Below are 19,164 nucleotides of genomic sequence, written 5' to 3'. Positions count from 1 at the left end.
GATAAGGGCCTAGCGTGTTATTTTGATTCGTTTATTTATTCTTAGTGAATAAATTACTGAGAATCATTGTTTTCTGGACAAGTTAATCCATCGACCGGCAAAATTGTTGTAAGGCACAGGGCATTTCATCAAAAACAAAAATTAGGATTTCACTAACACTGAAAGTCGATCTGATCGAATCAGAATGTTGATAATTATAATCATTGTGTTTACATTAATCCGCATTTGTAGATATATACATATATATATTATCCAAGCGACATCATGAACAAAGTTCATAGGTCATAAGTCATCTTTCTTGATGAGGTCGTGATCCGTTAAGGAAATAAAAAAAGTTATTTTTCTTGGGATATTAGACCCTGAAAGTAAGGAATCTGATTCATAGGTTCCTGTACTTCTAGCTATATGTATTCAGGTCAGATTTGCTGTTAGATTTTGTGTTTCTATTCTTCATATTTCCTACAAACGTTTTGTGCCTTCTCATTGATGTCTTTTTTCTTTCTTCTTCTTTCATGATTTCGTCTCACTACTTGATACGGGAAAAGGACGAATTTATATATTTTTCTGCTGTTTGCATGGCCTGCTGGCCATGGTCTGTTGCCTTCTGGCGCTGTGTTTTGCGTAGTTAACAGTTGAATATGACGACGTCCTAATTGATCCTGGAGGTAGTAGGTAGCGGGTGGTATTTCCATTGAATTCGAGGTTAATTTTAATCCTTAAATTCATATGTCCAAGAAATGATAAATCCATAAAGTTGATTTCATGAGTAAAGGAACTTTCTACAACTCTTTCCTCTATAAAATATTTGTCAATCATTGTCTTTGGTGTTGGTTTTATACAAATGTACAGAAACATGCCAATAATTCCAGCTTTGTTTTGACGAAGTCATCTTCAACGCATTTATATAAATAACTTTCAGGTTGGGGATGAAATGTACGATGGGTTTAATAACATCTTTATTCTCGCGTTGGTGGGGTTATAGTGCGGCATCATTTCTACAGAATCTGTAAGCGACCGGATGACCCGATGATTGTCCCACCCCTGTTGGTAACAGATCCCTAGAAGTGTGTGAACTATCCAGTAGCAGTGGACTCCTTGTTCATGGTCGTAGTGTTTAGAAGCCCCATATCGCGTATTCTCAAGTCATCAAGCTCATGATAGCACAGCAAATGCGGGATAACTACTGCCGGAATTGAACTCTATACTCGTGGTGAAGGCGGGGGTAGACAGAATAAGATATTTTGATTGGTAAACGCCAAACAAGAATGAAAGCAATCTTTGAATCTTTGGTAAAACGTGGTATCCTGTTCACAAGTGTTCATAAAAATAGTATCCTTACTGAGGATATTCAGTATAATGTATTGATTAAGACCATTAAGTGACTGAGATCAGATACTGGACAATGTATTGGTGATATTCATATATGTTAAGCTATTGAGTGTAATGATTTTTGAATACTGGGTTCATCACCTCATCAGACACATGACATACCGGACATTGTTGATCTTGCTTCATAATGTTGACTACAGTACATTTAATAAAACCTTACCGATATTTAACATATTCACACTAAAACTCTTTTCTGAAAACATATCTTTCGCTGGTATTCATTTTCAGATACAGTATCCTATCGTTATCGTTAAGTTTAAAAGCAAATATTTTTTTAAATGTTATGTTTGCTACTTTCATATATGATATATTTACCCCACTTCGCACGCCAAGAATGGCATTTTTTCTTTTAAAGAGAATTTGTCGTTTACTATATTTTCATTTTGCAACGTAATAATATTCTCGTCGATGGCGCGGAAATCGCATACCCGACTTGAACACATAGTCTTATTTGTCATGTGATTTTGTTATGAATCTATGCGTCCTCCATTGCTAATATCATGCCCTACTTTTAACGAGTATATGTTTGGATCGTAATTCCATTAACGTGTCGATTTTTTTCCTTTTTTTTAACCAGCAAACCAACAATGTTGATACTCGGGCTCATAAATCACCAGATCAGATCAATTATTGCGTTTGTTTTGTTATGCTTCTGTACTTCAAGAGTTCTTTGCGATTTTATCAAAGCAATTAAAAAGGATAGCATATTTGTGCGTATGAAACCCATAAAAATAGAAAATACCAACAAATAATCGTTATCTGAACCACAAATGGAATAAATGAGGGCGAAACCTAAACGAAGTATGTTCTGCAATTTTAGTGGTGTTTTCCAAGCTGAAGGGGTTATAGAAAACATATAGTCATACTAGTTGTATTCTGCAATATTTGATGTCCATTTAAGGATTTCCCCCCTTGACTGTTACTGTCGACTACACGTTTTCCTCTTGATATATTAGTTATCGGTGGTATTCATCTATAAATGCATTTCTTTTGATTATAACCAAAACATTCCTAAAGTATGTTTTTTAAACCTTATGACAGATGCTGGATGTCTTTATACGATATAACCAAAACATTGACTATTTAAACCCGTCTTTATACGATATTCTAGTTCTCCGTATTAATGTTTGTTAATACATATACCACTTGACGAAAGAAATGTACATTAAAATGAATAATATAGGTACTGGTTCCTCTTGATTAAGTAATATTTTGTGATTAGGAGTCTTAATTTGCCAAGGCACATTAATAACGTCTTGTTTTAAATAACAAGAAACGTATTGCAAATGTCCATCCTATATACCCAGCAGAATTTCGACGATACGACAGATTATCCATGTTGCCTATTCCAATATTTTGCTATAATGAAACCAACAGGGACAGTTTTCCAATAAGCTGTATAATTATTGTGATTATTTCTTTTGAACGATTTCTGATGAACAATTATTCTGATTTATACACTTTTTGGTAGATTATCAGGTAATAGTTTGTTAATGTCACACGTAAAAGTGATGGAAGAGGTAAAGATTTTCTGTATTGCGAAATTAGGATTTTCTGTCTTAGTACCTGTAGATTTAGACCAATGATTTACGCCGTGTTTAATTCATACTGTTCCTATTATAGCATCACAACTGATTTCTGACTGACATAGTCAATTAAAACGATATCGGGAATATTAAACTGGTGACATAAAAATAGGCGAAGTTACTTGGTAAAAGGCTGATCATGTGATAGATAAAGGCTGCACATCTCGTTGTTGTTGTTCAGGTATTCACTCGAGTTAGTTCATTTTTAAATGTTGACATTTAAAATAACAAAGTACAGTGAATGAAATTCCAAATACTACAATCAACAATTTTGTGTGACCTATTTCTACATGATCAAAAAAACTATTCCAAGAATGAACAGGTGTGGTCTAGTACCCGCATGTGATCTTTATTACATTTATCATTTTGGGTGTCATTATATGACCTGAGGGCAAATACTACTAATTAATATGCAAAACTAAACTAGACATACAAAAACACAGTGGTTAATTACAAGTTCCAACAAGCAACATATAGGTGTGTTATTTTCAAAGCAATACATTTATCGAAATCAATGTAAAATCAAATTATTAGAAAAAAAATCGTGAGCTACTTATTGTACATGTAAGTTACACGAACGCACGATTCTTTTTTCTGGTCAACGTTAACAATATCAGCAGACGTTTTAAATGATGATATACCAAGAGAGGTACAAGCATAGTTTATATAAAAATGTATGATTAATGGATGACTTTGGAGATAAATCACATCCACATACTGTAGAAGCATATCATATAACTCATTAACGTAAATATCTGCAAGACAGAGGAAGAAGGGAAGTAACTCCAGTTGTCAATATATGTCTAGAAGTTATCACGAGGCCATCCCAAGTATTTAAAGATTAGCATTAATTAACTCATAATGCAAATATTTCCAAAAAGTGAACATATTCTTACAAGGCATCAGAAGATTGATGTTATTGTAGTTTTGTTTATTAAAATGTATCAAAAATTTATTGTTAATATTGATTTGAAATTGATAAAAGTTTCTTCCCCATAAATCTTTAATATAATATCTACTACCATGATATCGTATCAGATTGAAGGTTTTACTTTGGCACTATCCTATCTAAAAGATTCGACAAAACCTATCCGAAAAGTAAATAGCACTTTTGAATACATATTAAGAATTAGAAATAGTATAGTCAAATTATGGACTTGATTGCAGCGTAAAACTGTTTCATCCTTCTGAGACTCGTCAGTGATGCATATGATCTAAATTGTTGAAGTCAAGGAGGTGATCGAATAAACTCAAAATTGGTCTAAATTGAAGTCGAAAACTAGTTAGGAAGTGCTTATCTTCTGCTCGATTTGCCTATTGCCCCCCTCCAAAAAAAAGTGCTTACATGAAAAAACTTTTTACGTGTTTATATCGAAATTTACATGGCGATTTGTTTTCAAGCTTTACGTTTTTTTCTTTTTCCCATTTGATAATTGTCAAGGGAATTCCTTAATAATTCCTTCAGCGTTGAGTTTATACAAATGTACTTCGTGCCGATAATGAGTGTAACTGACTTTATTGAGTCCGTTTCGATGCATTTGCTTACAACTTTCATATTTATGATGATATTTGATCTACGAAGATCTAAGAAGCGTTTCTATTCTCTCTACAGCAGGATTATAATGTGACATCGTTTCTACATAATCTGTAAACGACCTGATGGCGCTGCGAATGTCTCCAACAGTTTGGTAACATATCCCCAGAAGTGTGTGATTTATCCAATAGCGATGCCCTCCTTGTTCAGGGTCGTAGTTGGCCGCCCGCAGGTTTAGAAGCTCTTTATCCCGTCCCCTCAAGTCACCAAGTTCATGGTAGCAGAGGAAAGACAGAAATGCGGCGTATGGCAAAGGAGGAATAAGTACGCCCGGGTTATGCATTTTAACCTCGAGTTGAAGGTGGGGTATGCAAAATAGGATATTGTGCTCGGTAAAAACCAAACAAGAGTAAAACCATTCTTTGAACCTTTGATAGCACGTGTTTTTCTGTCCACTGTACATTTGGTATAGCAGAGGTGCACCATTTCTTGATTTGTATGTCCTTGAGTGTAATGCCTCTGAACTGTCGGTGTCGGCGTTTGCCAAACAAATGAAGAGTTTATTTGTCAACCTCATATATGTACACATCTGGAGTGTTTTGTTGTAGTTTCCGGTGAGAAAGTGGCAAGTGGCAAGCATCATTACTCCTGGGCTGGTACACATTGATGCATGCGATGTCATTAAGTGTCTACATTTCTTCATGGCAACATACTTGGATTTATTGCTTTCAGTGACATTATACTGACCAAACAGTTGATGCGCTCTACCACAAAGTATTGCAGTCACTATACTGTAAGCAATCAAATCCTCGGAATCCGATTGAGAAACATGAAGGCATTTTAGTGAATGAGAAAATTTTCCTATGATATCGATACGAGGTAATTGGAACAAACATTCTCGAAATAGATCAATATCCGTGCGATATTGCATAAGTTCTCTAGACGTCGGATTTTGCCGTTCTAGGAGCATTCGACCAACGCCATTGTCTTTCGAATCTAAGCATAAACACATCCAATTGAGGTCATGCAGATCTATAAGAAAATGCAGCAGTTTTTTACGGTTTTCTCCATGAATTTTCCTCAAGAATAAGTTGTTGTTTCGGATGAAATAATTAGGACAGTATCCCGCTCTGACCCATGCAATCAAAATAGATAGACAAAACCGAAAACATACAAAGGTATTTTGGTCTACCCATAGCGAAGCCGGAGAGTTTTCGACTGCATGAAAAATAACTGTTTTAAGGAAATACGAACAAAGGATATCATCGTCTCCAATGATGTGCTTAAGTGTATCTTTTATTAGGGTCAAGAAATATTTAAGTAATCCATATACCCTGAATTGAGAATGACTGAGGGAATGAATTAAGATTTGTTCTGCACAGACAAACGATATTCTCCATTGCAGTAGGGTGTCTGTAGAACACTTATCACCAACAGGGACGACCTGACACCCATCCTTAAGGATTCTGTTAATCAAAGTCTGAGTCGGCCATCCATGAAGACGAACTCTATGTATCCATTCAGCAGCTACATTTGGCCAGCATACACAGGGAAATGCAACTGCAAAATCTAGACTCTTTACATAATTCTGGTACGAAATACTGGCACATGGTCCATTAGAAACATAGCCTATGCCAATTTTTCTCTTAAATAGGTCTACTCTGCCTTGTCTATAGATATCACTAGAAACAAACAATGAGTCTCCGACAGGAACAATGGCATTTTGAAAGATGGAGGTACATCCCTCGCCAACCGCAAGTTGTGCTATTTCAAGGGTAACATACCCAGGCCGGCAATGAGCGTCACTCATATACAGAATGGTTTTCTTCAATTCATCCTTAGGGATGAAGTGTGTTCGATCAGGATATGTCACAATAATGGATTTCATAATATACATTACATCCTCATCTGAAGTTTTCAATCTGAAACCTTCGCCAACACTCCCGCCACTAAACCACTCCAATAACTTGTCGTCTGCATTGCTTATCTTATCACTGACGTGCATCACCTTTCTTCTGTTATTGACCATTTCCTCTGAACCGTGACAATCATCAAGTATCTGTACTAACAAAGGTGATATGCTGTCGTTGTCGATTTTGTACCGTGGATGTTGCAACAACTGTAAGGAAACATTGAATTCAAAGTAAATAAATAATGATGGTAGTTTGTTTTTCGTAGCCACTCTGTGAAGTAAGATCTTAAATGTATATTAGTTTTGCTATGTTATCATTCACCAAATTGACCCCGGAGAGACGAATTTGGAACCTATACATATCAGCCTTATTTTTCTGGCCTATAAAGAAGGCGACAAACAGTTCCTAATGTGAATTAATCAAATGGTGAAGAATAAAGGGAGGGAATTCGGGAAAAAAATGGAAAAGACTATATCATTAATAGGGGTTGTTTACAATTCATCATAATATTGCTTATCATGCAGGTAAAAAAAATCATGTTTTTTTTGGGTTTTTTTCTCCGTTTTCAGAATCATTCTTATCTTGTGTGGTAAGAAACAAAAAGAGAAACGAAACCGCAAAAACCACTAAAGTTCACTGAAAGAGTAGAAAATTATCTTTGCAAAAACACCACCTTAGAAAACATGGCAAAGTGATTGCCAACAACGCCAACCGTCTAAAGATGACTGATATTTATATGGAGATGCAAACAAGCATTTTGAGATCCTCATCGAGTGATCACGTGATCTTGTCGTGTGTATTTTCTCAAATTAGACACACACATCGATACGTCAATATTTTCAAGACATTTGGTAATGAGCTCAAATACAAGAGATGACACGTATTGACTTTCTACCTGCCTTAGTACAACTTTAATACAAATACAAATTTCTTGTTTAGTTCATCCTGTGCTTTAAAAAAAAAATTAATTAGCCAGTAACTCAAATGTACTTTAAATCTATTTGGGTACGATTTTATTTCTTATTATCATTATTTTTTTGACATTAGGGATTTCTAACCGTTTATTGTATTTGCCTAGGTTTATAGAGTTTTGTGAATTTTTCAGTTTTGTTTCATTTCAAGAAGAGTGTTTAAAGGGGCATTTTGTAGGTTAAGATATGTTTTAGGTACCGTCTGAAGTTAACAATCCATTCTGTAAAAATGTTCAGTGATTCAGGTGTCCAAGGCTAATATACTTATACAATTTTCAGGTTATTATTTGTTTCCATTTTCAACGACGTTGAATTTCAACATGTAACACCATAAATCGATCGCTGAATTAACTTTAAGATTGTAGACTTACCTGGGTTAAAAACTCGGTAGTTAAAGGACACGGTTCTTCATGTTTAATGTGCTCGAAAGTCAACTTGCTGTTTTTGTGAAAGTTTGCAAGTGGAATAGCCATCGTTATAACGTCGTCAATTCATGCACAGGATTCATAGGTTCCGCTGTGACACACGTCTTACAATCAAAAGTCAGAGACAATTGTTTCAAAAGTCAGCCGCTAATATATTCACTAGAAACAGGACTGGTCGCCTTATCAGTCCTCCTGCTACCTACATGCCCCGCCTTTTGATGTCTCGTTTTGATGACGGAAGGGTCCGTCTCGACTGAACTTCTCAGACGAGAGTTTTAATCTTAATGACTCTTCTGCTTGTTTATCTGGAGACACTGATATATTTACAGTTCAGCTGGTTTTGTTGATTAAATTTGGTGCCTCTTTTTTGACATAAGTTCAATCTAAATGACCATTTGTTTAGTATCTGTCTTCATAATGTTCATATACTTACATTTTTGCTCATTTGATCACACCAGAGTGACGAGAAACACCTATCGTATGCTATCCTACAATTACAATGCGTGCACACGTTCGATTGTGTAATATCGTGTATATAAGAAGAATTTCCAGTGGTGTGGCAACCTACCCTAGTGATATGTCCAACATTCCGCGACAATTTCTCCATTTAGCTCAACTGACACATGTTTATGCAAGGTATTTCCAGAATACATAAAGGCATATAGAGCGGAACGAAACCAGTAGGACGTGTAACATGAGTATACCCGATTTTTAATGTACGTACAATTATGTACATATGCCAGCGGATCTGAATCACCATCGGTAAAAGTCGGCTAACTCGGCCGATTCCGGTACCCGTTATCAATTACAGAATCAACCGAGATGGGGCAAATGCAACAGCGAATTACATTTGACGAAACAAGACGCAATTGGTACGCTGACACATGAACATGCCATCATATTATCGGCATTAATCATTGAAGAAAAATTGATAGAATACATTTTAAAGCATATTTGTAAAATGGTTATGGGGTGTCAAATAAAGCGGTAATGGATTTTAAAAAGATGATTTAAAATCCATTGGGAGAAATGGTCAAATGTAGTAGTTTGTTTATATCATACAGATACGCACACGTGTTGTCAATGAACTTACCTTGCTTTCTAATGCGTTTGCGTGATATTGACATACATTTTGAACCTGCATTACTTCCACTTTAAAACAAAATTAAATGATGTCTCTTAAATAGGTTTAAAGGAAATTAGTTCATAGATGAATTACTTCGTACACAATTGCCAGCAGGAAGGGATAGAAAACTGATACATTTATAATGACAAAGAGTAGTCTCACAAGGAATTGTGGATATTCGTGTGATAATTTTTGAACAACGAATAGCAATGTTCAGGACGGTGACAGTCACGGGGAGTCAAAACGATAAAGACAAGAAGTAAGTAAACTTAAGCAAAAAAGTATGTCATGCTTTTGTTCACAATCTGACAACACATTCAGAAGGGATACCAATTGTACAGGTTTATACCTCAACTATATGATACTTAGAGTAAATTGGAGAGAGAGAGAGAGAGAGAGAGAGAGAGAGAGAGAGAGAGAGAGAGAGAGAGAGAGAGACAAAAGGAATAGGAAGCCTCGATTTTTTAAAATATGATCAACATGTTAAACTTTTACTACTGGTTGGAGATCCCTGAATCCTGCAGAAGTCTACTCGTACATGTAGTGGAATACAACATTTATGAGTCTAAAGAGTTTGTTTGTCCCCATAACAGAAAATTAGGAGATATTACTTCTGATGATGAAATGATACTTTGTGTATATACTTATGCCCCTGTGATGATATACAAATATTGATCGACATGTATTTGTTCAAAATGAAGTTGTTTATAACGAAAAAATAATCTAGTTAACCTGTTGTTCAGATATCAAGAGTTGCCGATATTTCCATTTCAAACTTCGTTTTTCATTCTACATGGTAATTGAATATGATTGAACGACAGGCTATGCCTAGAACAGTTTGTACTTGGTAATGGAATTTGATGGTAGAATAAGCTAGGCATGGAACGGTTTGTACTTTTTGTAAAATAAATCAACATTTAAAAGCACAGATAAATGATGACTAACACGTAAGTCTTGTAACTGTGATACTAATTATATCATGTTGCATGTTAGTAATATATGGAAGAAGGGAGGGAACTCTAGCTTCTGTCATTCAACAAAATATCTCAATATATCTTCTCCAGAATCTCCAGATTGACATTGCATTATAATTATTTTTGATTGACAATTAACACAAACGGTGTCATTTGAGGATGAGCCGTCATGTGCAAGATAAATGAAAATACACATAATTAGCATTATTGATATCAATAAATGCCAAAGGTATGAGGCTTATACAGAACGCATATTTTACAGATGGTTCCATCTTGATATATAGTATTGTCATGTTTTCCACAAATTTCCACTTTGTCTAAAACAATTAGAATCTTAATAGACAGGTTGTTGTTTAGATGCAGTGAAGTAAAATAATAAATCACCCGTATTATTCAGCTGATTCCTTCTTCTGCCACTCGTCAGTGTTGATTCTCAATTGTTGAGTCCTAAGAAGTGTTTGAAGAAATTTAAAATCATATAAATTAATTTGGAAAACCAATTAAGGGTGAACATTTGAAATTAATGCATTTCCTCAATTTCAATATTTAACAATTTCAAAAGAACGTCGAATACATTCGTATTCTTGAATCAAAACACGGCATGCACCGTAGATATATATATATTAACACTCACGCGCACTTTATTTTACATCTATTGCGAAATAAGCGATCAGCCTATATTAATCACTCTTGTTGTCCCGGATGGAAGCGTGCGAGAGGTTTTACTGTAGGAGAAAACCGGAGTACGCGGGGAAAAGCAAGGTGCTTTACCAATGCGCTACCCGCCCATTCAGTGCATCTGAAGTGCCATCCGATGATTTTGATTGCAATTTATTCACGTAAATATAATAAAAAATGACCTTGTTATCGACTTGTTAACAGATTTGTGATTACTGAACTGGAGTACGCCGAGTACATTGTTTTTTATTTTTCACTCCTTTTGCCTATCGTTCAATATATAACATTTGGTATGTTATCGGTTAGATACTTGTATACTTACGAATAGTAATCTATTGTATCCTTTTGCACTCTGGTTTCTTTCATATAATACACCCAGTTTTGAATAAAACTATTGCAAAATAACACATTATATCAGGAACAATGATAAAGAAATAAAATGTCAATTGTTAAATGAACATTTTTTTCAAAGATTTTTTATTTAATATAATACATATACAAAACAAATTCAAAGCCCTTACGCCTTCGCACCTCCTCCTCCTCCTCCTCCTCCTCCTCCTCCTCCTCCTCCTCCTCACAGTCATCATCAGATAGTTAGATACATTCTATTCTGATAATGACCGCACATACTTCTCTGCAACCACCACCACCACCACCACCATTAAACACACCCCACAACCACCCCACACACACACACACACACACACACACACACACACACACACACACACACACACACACACACACACACACACACACACACACACACACACACACACACACACACACACACACACACACACACACACACACACACACACACACACACACACACACACACACACACACACACACACACACACACACACACACACACCACCACCACACACCACACCACACCATTACACACACACACACACACACACACACACATACACACACCACCACACCTCTCTCACACACACACACACACCACTCACACACACACACACACACACACACACCACCACCACCACCACCACATGCCACCACCACACACACACACACACACACACACACACACACACACACACACACACACACACCCTCTCACACTCTCTCACACTCTCTCATCACACACACACACACACCATCACCACCACCATTACATACACACACACACACTACCACCACCACCACCACCACCACCACCTCAAATACACATACACAGCAGCACCACAACGGCCACCAGATCGGGAAAAGCAAAGAGACATGGAAAAGGGGTAGGAAGTTAAGAAAGAGTGGGAATGAGAAATAACACGTGAAGGAAGAGCACTAATTCTAAAAAATAAATAAACACCAACAACCAGCACATGATGAACTGCTCTGTACTGGAACCAGTGAAGGTTTTTGTACGAGGGCTGATTGATAAGTTTTGCTCTTGATATTGAAAAAATTAAGCATGCATGTTTTTCCAACTGCACTATTCCCCGTACCCGAAGACACATTTGGTCATTTGGTCAGGAGTAAACAAGACAAGTGACTTTTGCGAAATGGACAATATGAGGATGATATTATCTATACTGTTGACTACAATGAAATGTATTTAAATGAAAGTTGCTATTCACTTACATCACCTGAAAAGCGATAGGCAATGCATTGTTGCCAGGTCAAAGGTTAAGTAAATGTGAAGAAGTTTCGAGCGATAACACTTAAACCGTTTAAGATATCTTAATGAGACTTGGCGTATACCTTTATCACCTAACGCCGACGTGTAGTATATTGGTATTAGGGCTATTTAGCCATTACTTCAAGGTCAAAAGTCAGAATATTTTTAAGGCATGACCCAACTTTAAACCCTGTTGATCTCCAGATGAAGAGTTCTTGTGCTTTACGTAGGTATTTCAGTAACAATGTAACTATAACAGCAACAAACACATCTTACAATATTGTTAATAGTAACACAATTATATCAATGACTGAGAAGAAGAATTGTCCTATTGAATGCTCATCCTGCTAAAATAGCAACAAATCTATGAATTTGCTTGAAAGTGGGAACTTAGGTTTTTGTTTAATTAAATACATTTCTAGTTTTCAATATCAAATAAATCGAAAGAACAAGAGAACGCCGTGTACATTTTCATTCTTTCATTAAAATGTAGTATTAACGAGATACTATATTTAGGTACCACTGATGAACAATTTGATGATTGTATTTGTAATGCGTTCACGTAGTCGTATTTGAACTTGATATAATATTCGTTTAAAAGATTCGTGATTTTATGGACTTGCACATGCGAAATACCCTACACTGGGAGCAATCACTAAACTGTTCACATGTGTTTCGATAGGGCGTTTAAATCATTAAAATTGAGATACCAGAAGTCAATCATGTCTTAATGAAATATGAAAGTGAATGAAAAACTATCCCAAATAACAAATACGAATAGTTGTTGAATAAAACACCACTGATTGAATTTCGAACGTTTCTCGTTTTGTGCAATATTTAATGTGAAGGCTGGAAGTAAGGACAATTGTCCATATACACTATTATCCTGATGATTCCTGGATAGAATAATTTCTTCATTGTTACAACATATGAGAAATGATGTCCTCATTAATTATTACAAGGGAGACGAAGTCATCCCCATATCACTTTGATAACATTCCTGATGCTGTTCGATCTATGAAGAACTTAGTAAACTTTCTATTCTTTGTATTGCGGGATTATATTCTGGCATGTGTTCTACAGAATCTACAAACGACCTGATAGCCCCTTGATTGTCCCCAACAGTTTGATAACAGATTCCTAGCAGTGTGTGAACTATCCAGTAGCGATGCCCTCCTTGTTCACGATCGCAAATTGCAGTTAGTAAATTCATTAGTTCAATTTCACGTCTCTTCTTGTCACCGAGCTCATGGTAGCACAAGAAGGACAGGAAGGCTGCATAGGGAAGAGGTGGAATAAACAGGCCTGGACGATGCATCTTAAGCTCCAAATGAAGATGAGGCAGGCAGAGCGATTTATCATATTCCTTAAACACCAAAACAGAATAAAAACATTCTTTAAATCGTTGGTGAAATGTGCTAACCTGTCCACTATACCTTTTGTATAGCAGGGGTATATCATGTGCTGCTTTGCTTGTCTCTGATTCTGATTCCGCAGTTCTGTCTGTGGTAGCCATTGACTTACTAATGTAAATTTTACTCGACTGTCTCATATATGTACACATCTGAAGTGCTGTTCTGTAGTTTCCCATGAGGTAGTGGAAGGTTGCTAACGTCAGAACTCCTGGACTGGTACACATCGACGCCTTCGGTGTCAGTAAGTGTCTACATTTCTTCATAGCAACGTACTTGTGTTTATTTCTGATAGTGGCATTATATCGATCATACTGGGCATGCGCAATACAACATAGTATTGATGTCATTGCAAAGTAAGAGATGAATTCATCGGCATCTGTTTGAGAAACATAGAAGCGTTGCAATGTAGAGAACAGTTTTTCTTCACCGTATGTCAAGGGCAATTCGAACACACATTCTCGAAATAAGTCTATATCCCTGATGTAATCTGAGCGTAGACTAGAAATCGGACTTAGGCGTCCTTGAAGCATTCGTCCAATGTAAGGATCGAGTTTTGATTCCACACATAAACACATCCAATTCAGGCCATAAAGATCGACTAGAAAATGTAGCAGTTTTTGACGGCTTTCTCCGTGAATTTTTCTCAAAAACAAGTTGTTGTTTCGGATGAAATAATTAGGACAGTATCCCGCTCTGACCCATGCAATCAAGATAGACAGACAGAACCGAAAACATACAAAGGTATTTTGGTCTACCCATAACGAAGGTGACGAATTTTCGACTGCATAAAATATCACTGTTTTAAAGAAATACGAACAAAGGATATCGGCGTCCCCAACTATGTGTTCAAGTGAATCCTTGATCCGGCTAAGGAAATATTTCAGCAATCCATATACTCTGAACTGTGGATGAGTGAGAGAATGAACCAAGATTTGTTCAGCACTGGTAAACGAAATCCTCCATTGTAGTAGTGTGTCAGTGGAACACTTATCACCGACAGGAACAACATGGCACCCATCCTTAACAATTTGGTCAATCCTGGCCATCCATGGAAACGAGTTCGGCGTATCCATTCATTCGCCGCATTTGGCCAACAGACACACGGAAATGCATTTGAAACATCCAAGCTCTTGGCATAACTCAAGGAAACTACAGTAGCGCATGGCCCATTAGAAACATAGCTGAGGCCTATAACTCTGCTTAATGCCTCTGCTTTCCTCTGTCTATAAATATCACTCGATAAAAACATCGAATTTCCGACAGATACAATGGCGTCTTGAAATATAGAAGTGTATCCTACTTCATCTGCTATTCGTTCTATTTCAAGGGTAACATATCCAGGTCGACAACCCGCTTCTCTCATCAACAGAATAGTTTTCGAAACGTCGTCCTGAGGGATAAGGTGTATTTGATCCAGGTATGTGACCATAGCGGTTTTCATAATATGCATCGCGTCTGAATCAGAGGTATTGAATCTGAATCCATCTCCGACACTTCCACAACTAAACCATTTCAGTAATTTGTCATTTGCATTGCAGATGTAATCACCGAGGCATATCACCTTCCTTCTGTTGTTGACTATTTCTTCGTTACCGTGACAATCATCAAGGATTTGTGCTAATTGTAGTGAAATGTTCTTGTGGTCTACGTTGTACCTTTTGTCTTGCAGCAACTGTAACGAAGTTATCAAATCTTTTCACATTGTGAAGGTTACCGTTATACTTACAAAAATAAACATTTTATCTTAACCAGTTAAGAGACGTTAAGGTGTTTTTAATAGCAATGCAAACTTAGAAATAAAAAAGTGTGATAATATTAGATGATGAACATATTCAATAGGTAGAGAAAATAACTGCGTTCACCCCATTTTCTGTGGTAGGGAAAGAGTGGAAGCCTAAAGTAAACAAAGCATGGATTTTGTTCCGTGATCTGTTCCGTGATAGGGACAGAGTGGGAACCTGAGGTAAATAAATCCCTGATTCTGTTCTATTTTAGGGACAGAGCTGGAACTTGAAGTTATTTGGTCGCACGGATTGAAACCTTATGTTAGCCAATACCAGATTGTTTTCTGTGAGAGGAACAAAGTTTGAACCGTAGGTAAACAAATTTCTCTAAAGGGCTAAATTGGAAAACCAAAAGCAAACTGCTGCTTCTAATTTATACCCTACTGGACAGAAATATCCACACCTCCGGTGAGGGTAAGATATCTCTATTTTAACCTCAACAAGACAGCCTGCACACAGAAGTGACTTTGCGGGTTCGTGCAATTGTTACTGATATCGTTCTTATGACATGTCGGGGTCAATCCCGGTTTCAAGTGCAAAAGACTATACTGATGGTTATAATGTCACAGGTATATGTATTTGCTTATTTATCTTAAGGGGAAACGGGATAGAAAAGGGATCATCCCCGGCCTTGAGGGTAGGACAGACAAAAATACTACCCTTGGAGGGGATTCCTGACAGTTAAACCCTTGGCAAAGTCTCAGAATAGACAGTCAAAAATCTCCTCGGGTAGAGGTTTCTATGCCCATTCCTCAAGCTAGGAAACGACCACATTAGTGTACATGGTCAGGATAGAGCTGGAACCTAAGGTAAACAAATTCTGGTTTCGATTTCGGTGGAAGTCATAAGGGGTATCTACAATCAACAAACACGAGATTCCGTCCGTTGGTAAGAACAAAAATGTTCTGTCAATGGAAACCTGGAAAGGATTCCGTTTAGTGGTATTAACAGTGTGAGCAATTGAGACAAACAAACCCAGTAGTCATATCTCTGAGACATAAAAGAAGACATGTATAATGTATTCTTGAAATAATGGCCAGAATTTAAAAAAAAAAAAAAAAAAAAAACACGGAATGTCAATAGTGTGGGGGACTGGGAAGATAAGGAAACATATTTGATATGCTATTCGTATGGTAAAAAGAAGTCTTTCGCTTATTTTATCTATGCCTGGTGATAAATAAAATATCATCTCCGAGTTTCTTAATGAGACAGAAAATCGAGCTCTCTCCGAAAACCCGACTTCCCGTTAAATCAAAGTGTCACATGATCATATGGCAGACAAACACATAATGTTTTCACACATGTTATGTATTACTTACCCGAGTTAAAACATAGTTAGTTAACGGGCAACGTTCTCCATATTTGATGTGTTCAAAGTTCAACTTGCTGGTCTCATATAATGTGTCGGGGCTACCTGCCTTTGCCATCATCAACTCAAACACAACATCAACAGTTGCACAACTCTATCTATACTGAAGTCCATTCAACACCCAAATAATGTATTCTCCCATGTGTAACAGACTCCAATGTTGTACGTCGTATAGTTTGTCACTCTATAGCGTTATCAGAAACAAGTAAATCCACCATTCTATCTACTGCAGTCAGTACTGATTATGCTCATGATTTCTAATATCAAGATTCAAAGATGGGAGATTATCTGTAAACGGTTCTCCTTCTGATTCTAATGTTTGTGTACGGAAGTATTCGCTATGACTGACTTTACAGTGCGTTAAGTTAGACGGAAGTTTCTGTCTCTACAGTCCACCTGCTAGTGTATCGTTATAGACAGAATATTTGTAGTCCAGCTCGCGTTGTCAGAAAAAGAGGCCCATCTCTTCATAACACATGCACGAGTTACCAGCGATAAAAATCCATGATTGCCAGTCTTTCACGCTTATATGTTATCATCTGTCTCTTAGCAATTTCCATTGATATGACAACAAAGCAAAATAATCCTCCTAACATTTCATAAGCTGTCCTTCTCACTCGACTGACACAGAAACACGAATTCAGAAACTCGGGATATGTGTGAGGTAAGTAGAGCGAAACGAAACCAGTAACATGAGAAATAAGAGCACTCTTTAACTATATTCACGGTGAAGTTGTTACGTCCAACACTGGTATTCAATTATCAAATTTCTTATACAGTGCTCTTAAATTAGTAAAAGAATAGACATAAAAAACACTAAAACGAATGTACTTTTCTTTCTGATATAGTTTGTAATTTAGTGAGATAAGTAAGCATTAAGATAATCGAATTGTTTCCACATATTTCATTATTCAATGTCTCTGGGACAATATTAAATATGAAACAGCAAATTCCTTTCTAAAATACGTTATTTCTATACGTAGATACAGTCGTTACCCATTTGCACTTGAATAAGTAAAATGTGTTAAGGAAGACCACAGCAAAATGATTAATCTGTATACTTTATAGTTTATGACTGCTCTCACTTTGTGGTTGCATATACATTGATGCTATGTATTCAAATTATGAGTTATTTCCTATTGTTTGGGCACCCACCTAATAAATGGCTGAAGCATAATATCCTACAGGGGCCGGAAGTAGACATGTTGCACTTCAGCAGTAGACAATATGTTTTTTCCTTTATTACGTTTCTGTAATATGTGACAACACCATCTATATAAAGAGGGAGAAGGAGATGGTGTGTGTGTTATCTTTGCCTATTGTTCTCGCTCAGTAATTTTTCTGTGAATATCGACATCTAACTCACTGGTCGGATGGCGCAGTGTTGATACATTCGCCTCTCGCATAGTCGACCATAGATTCCCCAATCGAACTTTAAAAGGAAACGGACAATAATTTTCCTTGGGTTTTCCAGTTTCCTCAAACAGTCAATCCTCACGTGTGGTTCAATTAGGGCCTATTACAGAGACAAATATAAGCTGTTGATTATGACAAGAAAATTGCAAAGCTAAAATACCATTGAAAATACTAGTTTAGGGGAGATACACTTGATTAAATTTTTATATCACAATTACAGCTCTACCCAAAACGCCCAATAAGATTAGCTCCATCTTATTTGAGTTCCTATGAAACAGTAAAGTAAATAAGATTAAGAGAGAAACTGTTGTTCAAGATTTCATAAATAGGGGATTGAAATATATTGATATAAGTCCTTTTGCAAATGAGTTAAAACTAAGTGGGGTTAGAAGACTATTTCATATACCAGGCAAGTGTTTTTTAGTTTTAAATAGTACAGTAAACACTGATGTGTTGCTATTTTACCATAGGAATTAAACTCATAGTTTTTTGAAAGACGTGTTTTAGCTAGGCATAAATTACAGATTATAGAAACCACTATTGATAAAGAAAAATCAGTATTACAAACACCTAATTGATTCAGTAGGAGTATTACTCTATTAGACAAACCAGTCAATCAGTGGTATAGAAAAGAAGTAACAACTGTAGTGAAATTGTTAGAGTCTGATAACGTTGTATCGTTTTTATGTTTTGAAGATTTTGTAAAAGCATATAACAACTAATTTCCATAAAAATATCAAGGGTTAGTGTCTTCTGTTAAGAAATTGATTTCCGATCGTTACTATTAGAGAATACTGTGGTGTAGCCCATAATACCTTTCTATATTCAGACATTTTTGAGAAATCAGAAAAGGTTTTTAACTTTAAAAAATACAAAAATGTAACTCGGGCAACGCAAACTGGTAGAGAAAAATTGGGGGAGCTATCTGTATTAACC

At 36.4% G+C, this 19,164-nt stretch overlaps 1 protein-coding gene and 1 pseudogene across 1 annotated transcript; both read right to left on the bottom strand.

The window, feature by feature from the left end:
• Window positions 1-4,549: 4,549 nt before the first annotated feature.
• Window positions 4,550-7,866, bottom strand: LOC132565580 (uncharacterized). The gene is made up of 2 exons (XM_060230228.1): window positions 7,765-7,866; window positions 4,550-6,628 (listed from the first exon to the last, which is right to left on the bottom strand). The coding sequence occupies exons 1-2, from the start codon at window positions 7,864-7,866 to the stop codon at window positions 4,550-4,552; spliced, it is 2,181 nt and encodes a 726-aa protein (XP_060086211.1).
• A 5,393-nt stretch (window positions 7,867-13,259) lies between these two features.
• LOC132565568 (uncharacterized) lies at window positions 13,260-16,870 on the bottom strand (annotated as a pseudogene).
• Window positions 16,871-19,164: the final 2,294 nt, after the last annotated feature.

The sequence above is a fragment of the Ylistrum balloti genome, unplaced genomic scaffold (assembly GCF_031769215.1).
Source record: "Ylistrum balloti isolate Yb309-2 unplaced genomic scaffold, AGI_CSIRO_Ybal_v1 Utg369576, whole genome shotgun sequence".
NCBI lineage: Eukaryota > Metazoa > Mollusca > Bivalvia > Pectinida > Pectinidae > Ylistrum > Ylistrum balloti.
Note: the sequence above shows the minus strand (reverse complement) of the source record. Positions and strands in the feature narration are given on the sequence as shown.

Bases quoted from the DNA above. Each gene is read 5' to 3' on its own strand.
- LOC132565580 (XM_060230228.1), bottom strand. From the start codon at position 7,866: ATGGCTATTCCACTTGCAAACTTTCACAAAAACAGCAAGTTGACTTTC. The intron at 6,629-7,764 runs GTAAGTCTACAA...GTTTCCTTACAG, and splicing joins CTACCGAGTTTTTAACCCAG to TTGTTGCAACATCCACGGTA.